Genomic DNA, 12665 nt, shown 5'->3' on the forward strand with positions numbered 1-12665 from the left:
AGTTTCAGTTTTGCAAGATAAAAAAAGTTCTGGAGATTGGTTGCACGACAATGCGAATATGCTTAACACTACTGAACCATTCATTTAAAAAGGGTTAAGATGGTAAATTTCGTTATGTGTATTTTACCACAAATAAAAAAAATCACCCAGAGATTGTGTTTCAACTGTCGGGGCTGGGCATGAGTCTTCGTCAAAGCTCAGGTGATCCAGATGTTCCAATAGGGCTGAGCATCACTGCTCCGGGAAGTGTGCCCGATTGATTATTCCCACTTCCCAGCCTCACACAGGTGAGGTGCCTTGTGGGCTCATACAGCCAGGAAGCCATGGGGGTGGAATTTGAACCCAGGCCCATACCCATACCCACAGGAATATGTCTCATATGCTAACATTACATCTTATTTGTTATTTATGTCATCAGGGAAAATTTTAAAGGAGAATTGGTGTTCTGGATCTGAACATGTGAATTCTGGCTCCCGCCCCTCCTGCCTCCAATTTGGGGGCTGGAGTGTGCCTGGCCCCATCCGGTCATGCCCACCTCTACCAGAAACACCCAAATCAAGAATATTCCACTTAGGGGGGAAGATAGGGCCTTATCTATTTAAATTATCTATTAAAATAATGCTTAACGTTAACCCTGTGTCTCCAATAGTCCCATCCTGTAGCCTTTGTGGTCAAGGTCATAATGTACCAGGAGCCAGGAACACTCCCAAGTCAGGTGGAAGGTGCTGAACATCTCTCACCTCCGTAGCACCTCAGTTCCCCAAGGTGAAAAGGCATCCTGGAGCTCACTTCCCACTTCCTGAATGTCATTCTTACCACGCAGAGGCCAGATTGCGGGCTCACATTCAGGGAGTCCTCCTATTTGCTGTGTGACCCCAGGCCAGCCACTCCACCTCTCTGGGCCTCTGTTTCCACAGCTGTCAGGTGAGGATAATTATCCCTCCCTTGTAGGGTGACTGTGGGAGTCAGACACTGCGGTGCATTAATGCTCCCTGCACTGCGCCAGGCCCACTGGGAGCAGAGCCATGGCTGCTGCTGCTACTGTGTTTATTTTCTCCAGGAGATGAGGCTGAGGCTGACTGAGCCCAGCCAGCCCTGGAATTTCTTCTTTTAAGATGATCCCTGGTAGGAGTTTGAGGTTTCCCACAGGTCTTTGATTGTACCCCCAGAACTAGATCCTAACACAAGGATCTGGGTAAAGTGGCTTATGTGGGAAGTGATCTCAGGAAAAGCGGGTAGGGGAGAGGGCACATGAGACAGGGAAGGGAAAGAGGCCAAACAGGGTATATTATCAAGCAAGGAACCACTGTGGGCACCTGGGGCTTTAATTCTGCTGATGAACTCTGGGGGCCAGTGTGGACCATGCACCTCTGAGTTATACCCCCATCTAGGGGGAGGGAGCTGGATTATTTATACACCTTTCCCCATCAGACATCAGTTGAGGGCTGCTCCCTCCAGGTGGGGCATTAACTCCCTGTCTTTACTGGACTCCACTGGCCAGAGGAAGTATCTAGGCAAAGAACTGAAGGTGCTGGTAGCTGGGAGCTGGGCCAGTGGCACTGAAATGGTACAAGCTAAAGGGATATAGGTGGGACACTGACTGTATCTTCTTTATCAGGATCAGGTCCGTGTTCTGCTCCAATTGCCTGAGTGACTTGAGCAAGTTATGTAACCTCACCTCACAATGAGCATGTATCATTTTATAAGAAAAATGAATTTTTGGAAGGGATTTTATTTCTCTGGCAGGATAATCAGGAGGATTAAGTGAAACAATGACCATTAACAACGAAACAAAACAAAAACCCCTAACAGTTACGGAGGGCTTTCTACGTGTCAGACCCTACTTGAAATGCTTTGCATGCATTGATTAATTCTGGTAGCGATTCAATGAGGCAGGCCCTGCTACTGGCCCCATTTTATGAGTGAAGGAACCAGGGCACAAGGAGGTGCAGTAGTTTGCCGCAAATCACATGGTTAGTAAGTAGAAGGGTCAAACTTTGAACTTGGGCAATCCAACTCTAAAATCAGGGCTCCCATCCATGATGCTATCAAGTATAGGAAGTGTATGAAGTGCTGGGTATGGAGCTGGTGCTTAAAGCATGCTGTTCTCTTCTAGTTAATTAAGTTTTGGCCAAACTGCTCATTCGGCCAGCACTTTTCCTACCTAAGCATTTTCACAATCTCTAGCCTTTTGTAGCCTTTCAAACCCCCCGAGAGACCAGCTGCCAAGGTATGCTCCTGGTCAAATGTCCTGGAGGAATGGGAAGGTCTCTGAACCTCAATTAGGGTAACGATGAGGACAGAAGGTCCTGGCCCCTGATCTTTCCCCAACTTGTTGTCTGACCCAGGCAAGTCCTTGAAGCATCCTCCATGTTTCCCTTCATCAAATCAGGATACTGGCTTCACGAAACGCGGCTCAGGCACTTTACCTGCACTGTCATACTTAACCCTCCAGGCAACCCTGTGAGGTGGCTTTTATTATCACCCTCATCGACAGATTAGGAAATGGAAGCTACAAGAGGTGAGGTGATTTTTCCAAAGTCCCGAACTAGGAAATGTCAGGGCTGGGATTCAAACCCAGGTCTGTGTAAACCCACAGCCAGGATTCTGAATCTCTGGTATGTCGTTTCCCAGGAATAAACAAAAACACCCAGGATGACTAACCCAGGGCCAGCAAGAGCCTCAGCCAGAACACTTACAGCACTGGAGGGGGCCCACGGTTTCCGAGTTGATTTCCCTATTATTCTTGATGATAAAACACAAATTCCCTCCGGACCAGGTCAAAGAAGCAGAAGCAACATCACACTAAATTAGGCATGAAGTCCCCAGGGGGCAGGCAGTGATCTACAATCAACAGCACTGTGATAGGGGATGTTGCCAACTAGCCGTGTAGCTAGAACAGAGGAAATCGGTGATAATGCTAATCATCACCATTGTCACTTACAGAAGGCTCCCTACCACATGCCAGGTACTGGGTTAAGCTCTTTATGCAGATTATCTCCAAATGGCCCTAAGAGGTGAGCTGTCTTATAATTCCCATTTTCCAGATGAGGAAACTAAGACTCAGAGGAGGAAAGGAACTTGCCCAAGGTCACATTCCTGATAAGCGACGTAGCTGAGAAATGAACAACAAATGTTAGGCTCCAGAGCTGATTCTTAATCAAATCTGTGGGGGCAAACTATTGACCAATGTCCCTAAATAAAGAATACTCCCACTTTGGGATGTAGTAGTAATAATTCATATGTGTAAAGTACTTTCCATTTGCAAATTACATTCACATCTGAAATCTCACTGAATCATCAAAACAGCCCCAAGAGGTGGGCACTGCTATCAGCACTGTTTGGTGGATGAGCTCACTGAGGCTCAGAGAGCTTGAAAGATCTGCACAAGATTCCAGGATTCAAGAAGCACAGGCTTGGGAACCAGACCAATCTGGGTTCAAACCCTCGCTCTGCCATTTTCATTCCTCCGACACACGTTCACTGAGCACTTAGCTGTGTGAGCTCCGGCGAGTGACTTCCCCTCTCAGAGCCTCCATTTCCTCTTTATAAAAGAACATTAATACCACTCATGAAACCCATTCCCCCCCATCTGAAAATGCCAGACACTTGCTTTCTCAGGCTTCCCTGCAGCTGGAGCATGAGCATGTTACCTGACCGTGGCCAGTGGGATTTAAAAAGAAGTAGCCAGGGGGCTGCTGGGAAAGGTTTGCCTCGCAAGAGGAAAAGTGGCACATAAAAGGCCACGCCCTTCTTCACTGGTTGGACATCAGGTGCCTACATGTGAAGGCTGGAACTGGGTAGCCATCTTGTGATATGAGGCATCCAGCCTGAGGACCAAGCCACCTGCAGGAGTTGGAGTAGCAGAAAGTCGGAAAGAATCTAGAATCTTAATGGCATCATGGAATCATTAACACAAAACCAGCTACCTTGGAACTTCCTATTAAGTGAGAGGATGTGTCTTCCTCCTTATAAAAGCCACTTCAAGTTTTCTATTCTGTGACTTGTAGCCCAAACTGGCAGACTACTTTGACTGAATTGTTGGAGGGATTCAATGAGATATTGCATATAAAGTACCACTAATCAGTACCTGGCACAATAAACAGCAGCTATGCTGGAAATTAGGAAATCATCTCTCTTAGACTGTTCCAGGGACCACAGACACTCCTGTCCTGGCAAATTAGTTCCCTCTCTCTCTCCTACTGAGAACAGCCAGCAGAGTTTTCCCAGAAAGCAGAAACCCAGCGGTGGCTCAGCACCACAACCCCGTCACTCTGATGGGGCTGACCCCAGCTTCCAAACAAGAATCAATCACACTGCCTTTTGCCTAATGGATTTTGATTTTCACTCCCCTGACAGGGAAGGCGAGGCCTGTGCTTTGGTTTGTCTCTGTGTTGCCAGAACATCCATTAATTATTAACAGCGGCAGCTCAGCCTCCCAGCACTGCTATCAGAAGGAAAGGGTTTGCTGCAACTCAGCCCACCCAGTCACAGAGAAAGGACTCTGGCCTCTTTATTATTTAGAACAGTAAGTCCCACCTACTGTGCGCTGGGCACTGTGCTAACTTTTGACAAACATGATTTCATGATGACCCTGCAAGGTGGGCCTTTCATCCATATTTTATAGGCAGGAGGCTGGGGTGTGGAGAGGTCTTGTCTAAAGCCAGAAACTGGGGAGGTGGTGGAGCTGGGCTTGGAACCTGGGTCTGTCCCTGTTCTTAAACATATGGGGTATGGCCATTTCTGTACCTCACAATCACCCAGCAATGACCCTCCATCTGACTTCCTATTCTGTGACTGCTGAGAAATTTCCACAGGCCTTGATGTTCTGACAAGCAAAGCATTCAAGTTGGGGGGCTCAGTGGGGTTGGGATAGGCAAAGTACAAATGATTGAAGGAGGCCCAAGGCACAGAGAACTGGGTTGCAGTTGAACTGGGAGGAAGGAGTAACAGATCCCTGGACCCTTAGACACAGTGACTGATTGCTTGCTCCATTCATTCATTCCACATATAGCTATCTGGAGATCCTCTGTGCCAGGCACCATGATGGGTGCTGGAAACAGAAGAGTTGAGTACAACTCATGACGCTTATGTTCTTGTGGGGGAGGAACTGAGAAACACAAAGGAGCAAATGTAATTTCAGGATGGTGCTTAAACTCTATGCAGGAAAAAACACTGCAAGATGTGACAGAATGTAGGGGTAGGGAGGCTGTTTCAGACAGGGATCAGGAAGGGTCTCACTAAGGAGGGGACATTTGAGCAGAGACCAGCTCCAATGAGGAATAAGGAGAAGCAGCCAGCCATGGGACAGTGTAGGAAAGAGAATTCCAGGTGGCAGCAACAGCAAGTGCAAAGGTCCTGAGTTAGGATAAAGCCTGACCTGTTTAGGGAACATCAAGGAGGTCAGTGGGGCTGAAACTTGAGTGAAACAGAGAGAAGAGATGAGCTCAGAGAGGTCATGGGGCTGGATTCGTGGTGAGGGGTTTGGACTTTATTCTGAATGTGATGGGAAACCTCTCCGGAGCATTTAAGCAGATGAATAATGTGATCCAATTTACATTTAGAAAAGCTCACTCTGGTGGCTGAGTGGGGAATGGATAGCAGGGTGCAAAGGCAGAAGCAGGGAGACTGGGAAGGAGACTCTGCTACTTAATCACTATGGAAAGAACAGTGTCTTCAAATTCACATTTGAGTTTGAATTTCTGGCTACTCCTGTTTGCCTGCTGTGCGACCTTAGGCAAGTCACTTAACCTCTCCGATCTTCCCTATTTGTGAAGGGTGGGATAATAAAAGAGAGCTGGCATAAGGACTAAATGTGTTGTTACACTTCATACACAGTAGACATGTGATCAATGGCAGTCAGGATTTCTATATTGAGGGCCAATGAGCCTGCCTGCCTCATCATTTCAGCCTTGGCTGCAGAATATCCTAGACCGTCCATCTGCCAGGACAAGCCTGCAGCCCGAGCCTGGGATCACAAAGAGGTCACGAAGCTCGTCCCTGTGAGCGGATTAACCCGAGGGCGAGATGAAGCTGTTTATTCCCAAACAGCGCCTTTTGCAAGCCTGGGCCCCCTGCCTTGCTGCCAGGGGCCAGCCCAAACACAGCCCTTTGCCTGCTTCTTTTGATGGAGGATGACACTCCCCTTTCCTGCCTCCTTGTCTTAGGGACAGGGCAGGGAGAAAGGAGAGTCATGTCTGGGTCTAAACTGGGTGTGGAGAGGAGGAACCCATGTCAGGCCTGGAAATAGCAAAATAAGTCTGTTGATCCTAAGCCGGTTAAGGGTGAGTGACTATATCTTAAGAGAGAGGCTTTTTGTACACGAAACCAGGGGCAGGATTATAGCAAGGGTTGGCCCACAGAAAAGGAAACCAGGCCTAGGAATCTCTACGTCCTCTTTAGGGTATGAAGTGAGAAAACCTGGCCTCTCTCCAAACAGCTACCCACTCCTACATTCACTCTCAAAGGCCTCTCCTTGGGTGGCCAGATCTGGAGAAAGGATACCACAAACCCCCTCCAAACTTGGCTCTGCAGGTGGGCCTTCAGTAAGGGGTCAACTGAGTCAGGGAGGTCCCACAATGAGAAGCCAGGCTGGACAGGAGGCAGCCCTAGCTGCCTTCCTCCTTCCTCCTCCCTTTTTCTTTTTGCTGTGAATACATTTACCTGCCCGTCTTCTTTGGTCCCACTCTCAGAGAATGGGTTATGTTCAACATGACTTTCCCAACTTGGTCTTTCTGGATTTTGACATTAACACCTCTCTTTTCTGGGCTCCCCCTGGGCCCCACATGGCCTCTTTTATAGCACTGCACACACTGTGTTGTCATTTACTCCCAATTCCCAGCACGCTGGCCACGTGAAGACAGGCCCCCATCTCTCCAAGGCATCCCTGAGTCCCAACCTGACACAGAGAAGTTGCTCATCAACAAATGACCTCCCACACTGGCCTGTCCCCACCCCACAAGACTTCCTCAGTCCTTTATGGCCTCTGTTCTTACCCAAAAGCACACAGGACTCCATGGCCCACCCAGTGTGATTGAACCCATTTCTGTCTTTCTCCTGCTTTATTTTTCATGCCTCATATTTTCTCCCCTATTTCAAAATTTACATCCTCTTCCGACAGCCAAAGCATCTTTACAAGCTGCATCAAACCATTCTTGGAATCAACTCACCAAATAAAGAACAAGCCGGGGTGACCCTTCGCCCACAATCATCACAGCCAGCCGCATGTGTCATGCATGCACATACCCACTCCTCAGAGTCCATTGCCTCATTTTTGCTTCTTATGTTAAAACTGACTGAGAGTATCTCAATGTCCTCCAAGCATGTCAGTAAGCTGCCTTCATTCCCTCTTTGGGGCAAAGTGGGGTTATTAATATAGGGATAAGTATTAAAATTGCAGGGTGACCCCCCTTCCAGCCTGGGTCTGGGCATCCACAAGGGAGCATTGTGTAGAATAGACCAAACTCAACTCTACTCCATCCCAGCAAGGCCTTATTGTTCCTCCATGCCCTGTTATTTTCAGTGTCTATTCTCTTGCTGTGAGTTTTCATAAGTCTCTGTAAATCCTTTTCTCCAGCAAAGCTGGGGTATAAAGTATTGAATAATAAAAGGATGAGGTGACAAATGCCACACAGGAACAGTCTGAAAGGGTTTTTGGTCCTCACCTCTGAGGTCTCAGCCATAGCCCTTCCTCTTTTCTGGTCTTCATATTTGGGAACTAAGCCAGGGACCCCAACCACGGTCCTTGATCTGGGGACACAGGCAGAACCCCCAGCCCAGCAGCCCCCAGATTTCAGACTCACCTTGGCAGCCACGGAGGAATTGGGCTTCTCCAGTAGGTCCCAGAGCTTTTTCCTCTTCTCTGCGCAGCATGTGTTATCAAACTCCTCGCCCTCCCGCTCCCGTAGGGTCTCGGCCTCACGCTTGAGTTCCTCGTTCATCTGCTCCTTCTTCTGGTGGTAGCGGGCCTGGCAACAGGACTCCAGGTAGATTTCATCGATGCCCCAGTAGTCAAGCTCTTGGCTGAAGCTGAGTGCGCACATTTCCTCCATCATGTGCAGCCGCCCAGTGCGGTAGAAGTTGAGGATGGAGGTGAAGGCGCCCGGATGGCGGTCGAAGAAGTACTCATTGTCGTCGAGGCTGTAGTCGTCGCACACCTCAAGCAGCGAGTCATGCGTGTTGCAGTCTCGGAGTTTGCCCAGCCGTGTGCGGGGCAGGCGGTCCAGGGTGCGCCAGAGCACCTCGTGCGCCAGCCCCCCGACGTTGAGGCGGACGCGCCTCGAGCACGCCTTGCTGCGCACGATCTCCATGGGTTCGGGTGGCAGCGAGCTGGTGGAGCGGGAGCCATGCTTCGTCATGCCCGCCGGCATCGCTGGTCCGGCCGCCCCCGCCCCCCCCGCCCCCCCAGGCCGCTGTCACTGGACGGCAAGGCCCGCCACCGCGGGGGAGGGGGGCAGGGAGTGCTGTGGGCTGATGGGGGTGCAGGGAGCCGCGCGGGCGCGAGTCACGGCCGTCTTCTCACCTCCATCCCGACGGCTGCGAGGCAGAAAGCGAATGCAGGTCAGCAAACGGAACTGTGCGCGGCCCCTCCCCACCTCTCCACCTGGGCCCCAGCCCGCCTGACCTTCCAGGCGCTTAAGCCGCTCAGGCCGGCAGAAAGGTTGGGCGCTGTCCCTCTTGCCGGTGCTGAAGTCTGCCCCACCCCGTGGATAAAGGAGGGGCCGCCCTTTGGGGCGGGAAGAAGGCCCCCAAGAGGCGCCCCGGGGGCTGGGAAGGCCCCACCCCGGGCTTCTGAGGCCTAGGCCCGACCCAGCCGCCTGGGGCGCTGTCCGCCCCGTCGAGTGCTGAAACTCATTTTTCCCTGGGTATCCCCGTCGAGTCCTGGACCTGGCCCCGCAATGGTGAGAAGAGGGGCGCTGCATGAAAAAAACTTAAAAAAAAAAAAAAAAACCCGACAACTCATCTTTTCCTTCCTCCGCTCCGAGGTAATTAGGATTTGAGGGCTGGGGTGGTGTGGCAACGGAATTGCTTTTTAGATTTAAAGATCTTTAAAGATTTGGGGGAATTCTGGCGTTTCAGGTGCCCACCTGTCGGAGGTCACAATAGACGGGGTGGTCACGACAGCCCTGCTGTCCTGGAGCGACCCCTCTCCCCAAGCCACGGGAGCATCTCTTGAGGTCGCTCCGGCGATGAGATGAACCCTGGAGACGCAAAGCCAAGCTATGCCCCGGGTCCCGCCCCTCCTTCTGCACCCCCTACCCCAAGGCAAGAGGGGCGCACAGAGTCCTAGGGATCCACCTGCTCCGTCCTCGCTTCTTCCCCGCCCCCTTCTCCTCCTCCTCCTCCTCCTACTCCTCCTCGCTCCTCTCCCGCGAAGGCTTTTTATAACTGCGGGTTCTGCGCCTTTCCCGGGGCTTGGAAGGGAAGGGGTGGGGGAGGTGGGAGGCGGGGAAATGAGCTGAATTTTCTGGCCTTTTCAAAAGGAGCCCTCCTCCCTCCGCGCACTGGTGATTTCGGGGGTTCCTCTGAGCCCCCAGGCATAAGAAGCTCACGCCCTATCCTCTCGCCCGGTAATGGGGATAGCGCGTCTTTCCTGGCCCTGGACCTTGTCCGCCCCCACCCCCACCCCCCCGCAGCCTGAAACCGCGGAGCCCGGATAGACCAACAGGCCGAAACACGGCAAGCGAGCTCCCTTCCTGTGTCCCTCTGCGCCCCCGCCGCGCGCCCCAACACTCACCCCCAGGGCGGCCGCCTCCCGGGGCCAGGGACCGCGCATCGCCGCGGCCGCCCGGGCGCCCCCGCCCGCGGGCAGCGGCGGACCCGGGGCCGGGCCGGGCCCGGCCTAAGCCGGCCGGGCAGGCGACGCGCTGAAGCTGCAGGCGCCGCGGGGCCGGAGCGCGTTCTCCAAGCCTGGGGGCGCGGGAGGGCCCTGGGGGCGCGAGTGGCAGGACAGAGATCCGGCAGCACGTTCCGTTCCACCTCCTCCTTCTCCTCCTCCTCCTGCTCCCGCGGCAACGGTGGCGGCTGCTTGGGCGAGATCAACAAGTCGGGTCTGAGCTTCGGCTCCCCGCTCGCTGCGATTCTGTCCCGCACTTCGGAGAGCCCGGAGTCGAGCACTGAGGCGGGACGGCGCCACCTGCGGGTCGGAAGCGTGCGTGCCGCTTAACTCCTGCCTGCCCGGCCCAGCTGACTGGTGAGGCTGGGGGCGGGCTGAGGGTTTGGGAGAAAGAGATGTACCTAGAGGTCTAGCCCTTCCCACCTGGGCTACCTCCACTGCCTGCCTCTCAATCCCGCCTTCCTTCATCGGCTCAACAACGTGGCTTGAGCGCCTTCTGTGGGCAAGGCACTACGACAAGCGTCTAAGATACAGCTCTGAACCAAACGCAAATGTCCAGACCTTGAGGAGCTGGTTGGAAACAGACCAAAACCAAAAAGTCAAATATGTCAGGTGGTGATAAGATATGTCAGTGTGAGGATACTGAAGCAGAGGAGAGGGATAGAAGGGCGGGGGGTGGCGGAGAAGATTGCGATTTTAAATAGCCCTTTCTTTCATGAGCTTCTATTCTAGATTCTGAAATCTAATTCTAGAATTGAATTCTAGATTCCAGTGGGGGGAGGTGAGCAATGAATGTACCAACAAACAAATGCGAATGTGGTGGTTGGTGATAACCTCTAAGAACAAAAATAAGCAAGGTGACAGGAAGAGAGAGTGAGGGGTGAGCTGGTGATTCGTTCATTCATTCATTACTTTGGACAGCTGATTATTGAGAGCTTCTCAGGTCCTGTGCCAGGTTCAGTAAAGAACACGTCCTCCCCTGGAACTCTCTGCCCAGTGGGGGAGACAGAATTGATCAAATCATTTCCAGAAATGAACATAAAACCGAAGGATTTACCTGGAGAGGTGAGCAAGGCCTCTCTAAGGATGCCATAGTTGGGCCCCATGTTTACTCATTTATTCTTTCAAGTACATATTTACTGTGTGATAAGTGAATAGGTGCTGGGGACACAGCATTGGGCCCCCTGTTCTGGAGGAGACAAACTGAACAAGCCACAGTGCCCTAAGGTAGATCCTTCCCCTTCTGGCCCTTCCTTTCATTTCTAAAATTAAAAGATTCATTTCCATAGAGTTGCCCATAATATTATTACACATTTTAAATCTGTTCACTTTCGTCACCTCCACCATCATGATCCTTGTCCAAGGTGCCATCGTCTTGTTGGTAGAGACCAGGGATGCTGCTAAGCATCCTCCAATGCACAGGTCAGAGCCCCACAGTAAAGAATTCTCCACGTCCATCAACAGATGACTGGATAAAAAAGATGTGGTGTACATATGTGTGTGTGTGTGTGTGTGTGTGTGTGTGTAATGGTATACAACTCAGCCATAAAAAAGAATACAATGCCATTTGCAGTAACATGGATGGACCTGGAGATCATCATTTTAAGTGAAGTAACCCAAAAAGAGAAAGATGCCATAGATACCATTTATATGTGGAATCTAAAAAAAGGGACACAAATAAACTTATCTACAAAACAGAAACAGATTCACAGACATAGAGAACAAACTTATGGTTACCAGGTGGGGAGGGATAAATTGGGAATTCGAAAATTGCACTTCTTGGAGAGTGATGGAAACGTTAACTGTCTTGATTGTGGTAGTGGTTTCGTTGTTGTACACATCTATCAAAATTCATCAAACTGTACATCTAAAATATGTGTAGTTTACCGTACAGAAACCATACCACAATAAAGGTGTTAAAAAATAAAATAAAATATTCTCCAGCCCTGAATGTCAATAGTGCCAAGGTTAGGAAACCTTCAATTAATTTAATAGAAGGCAAAAGTATTTCCCAGTCTGGAAATGCTATCCTCTCAACCAGTAATTAGTGAGCATCTACTATGTGCCAACTATTATTCTGAACACTGAAGACACAGTGAGAATAAAACAGGCGGTCCTTATACTCATGGACTTATATTCCGGAGGGGGAATACAGTTAATAAACAAACAAATAAATAAACCAGATAATTTAATTGTGATAAATGCTGTGAAGAAAAGTAAGCAAGAAGAAGTGATAGACCATGACTGAGAAAGGCATCAGCAAGTTTAGATAGAATGATCAAGCAGAAAGCCTTCCTGGAGGAGGTGACATATCTAAGGTGAGAAACCGAGGACAGGAGAAGACAACCGTGTGACATTCTGAGGAAGGAAGTACAGGCAGGGGAACAGAAGGGGCCAAAGCCCTCAGGTAGAAATGAACTTGGGAAGGGAGGTCAGAGCGGTGGATGGAACCAGGCCAGGCAGAGTCTTGTTGGGATTTTATTCTCGAGGTTAAGGAATGAGTTTGAGGTTTTTCTTAATAATGATGGGAAGCCATGGTAGAATTTTAAGCCAAGAAGTCCCATGTGCATGTGGGAATGGCTGGACAATTTCACAGCCACAGGGCTCTGACAGGGGAGAGTCTTACCCCAGCCCAAGGCTAGTGCTAGATATTCCATGTCATTCAGATTCGTCATTCCAGGTGACTCAATTTTTGCAAAGTTCGGGCTCTGGCTCCAGATTCAGATAAAGAACTTCTGGGTACACCTGGATCTTAGAAGTGCAGCCAAATCTCTGTAACTTTTTAGCAACAGTTCTGTTGTTACTAGTTGTTAATTCTTATTTACTCAGT

At 50.4% G+C, this 12665-nt stretch overlaps 1 protein-coding gene across 3 annotated transcripts in view; it reads right to left on the minus strand.

The window, feature by feature from the left end:
• Nucleotides 1-12665, minus strand: part of KCNB1 (potassium voltage-gated channel subfamily B member 1) — a 103794-nt gene that overhangs the window by 84634 nt on the left and 6495 nt on the right. Inside the window, exons 2-3 of one of the 3 annotated variants that reach the window (XM_074347417.1) lie at nucleotides 9737-10135; nucleotides 7803-8535 (exon numbers count right to left, since the gene is read on the minus strand). In XM_074347417.1, coding sequence (XP_074203518.1) covers nucleotides 7803-8369 — 567 coding nt within the window. In that variant the 5' untranslated portion in view covers nucleotides 8370-8535; nucleotides 9737-10135. Of the gene's footprint in view, nucleotides 1-7802; nucleotides 8536-9086; nucleotides 9321-9736; nucleotides 10933-12665 lie in introns of those variants that run through there. The other 2 variants (XM_074347416.1, XM_074347418.1) reach the window with 2 other exon arrangements.

The sequence above is a fragment of the Camelus bactrianus genome, chromosome 19 (assembly GCF_048773025.1).
Source record: "Camelus bactrianus isolate YW-2024 breed Bactrian camel chromosome 19, ASM4877302v1, whole genome shotgun sequence".
NCBI classification, from domain to species: domain Eukaryota; kingdom Metazoa; phylum Chordata; class Mammalia; order Artiodactyla; family Camelidae; genus Camelus; species Camelus bactrianus.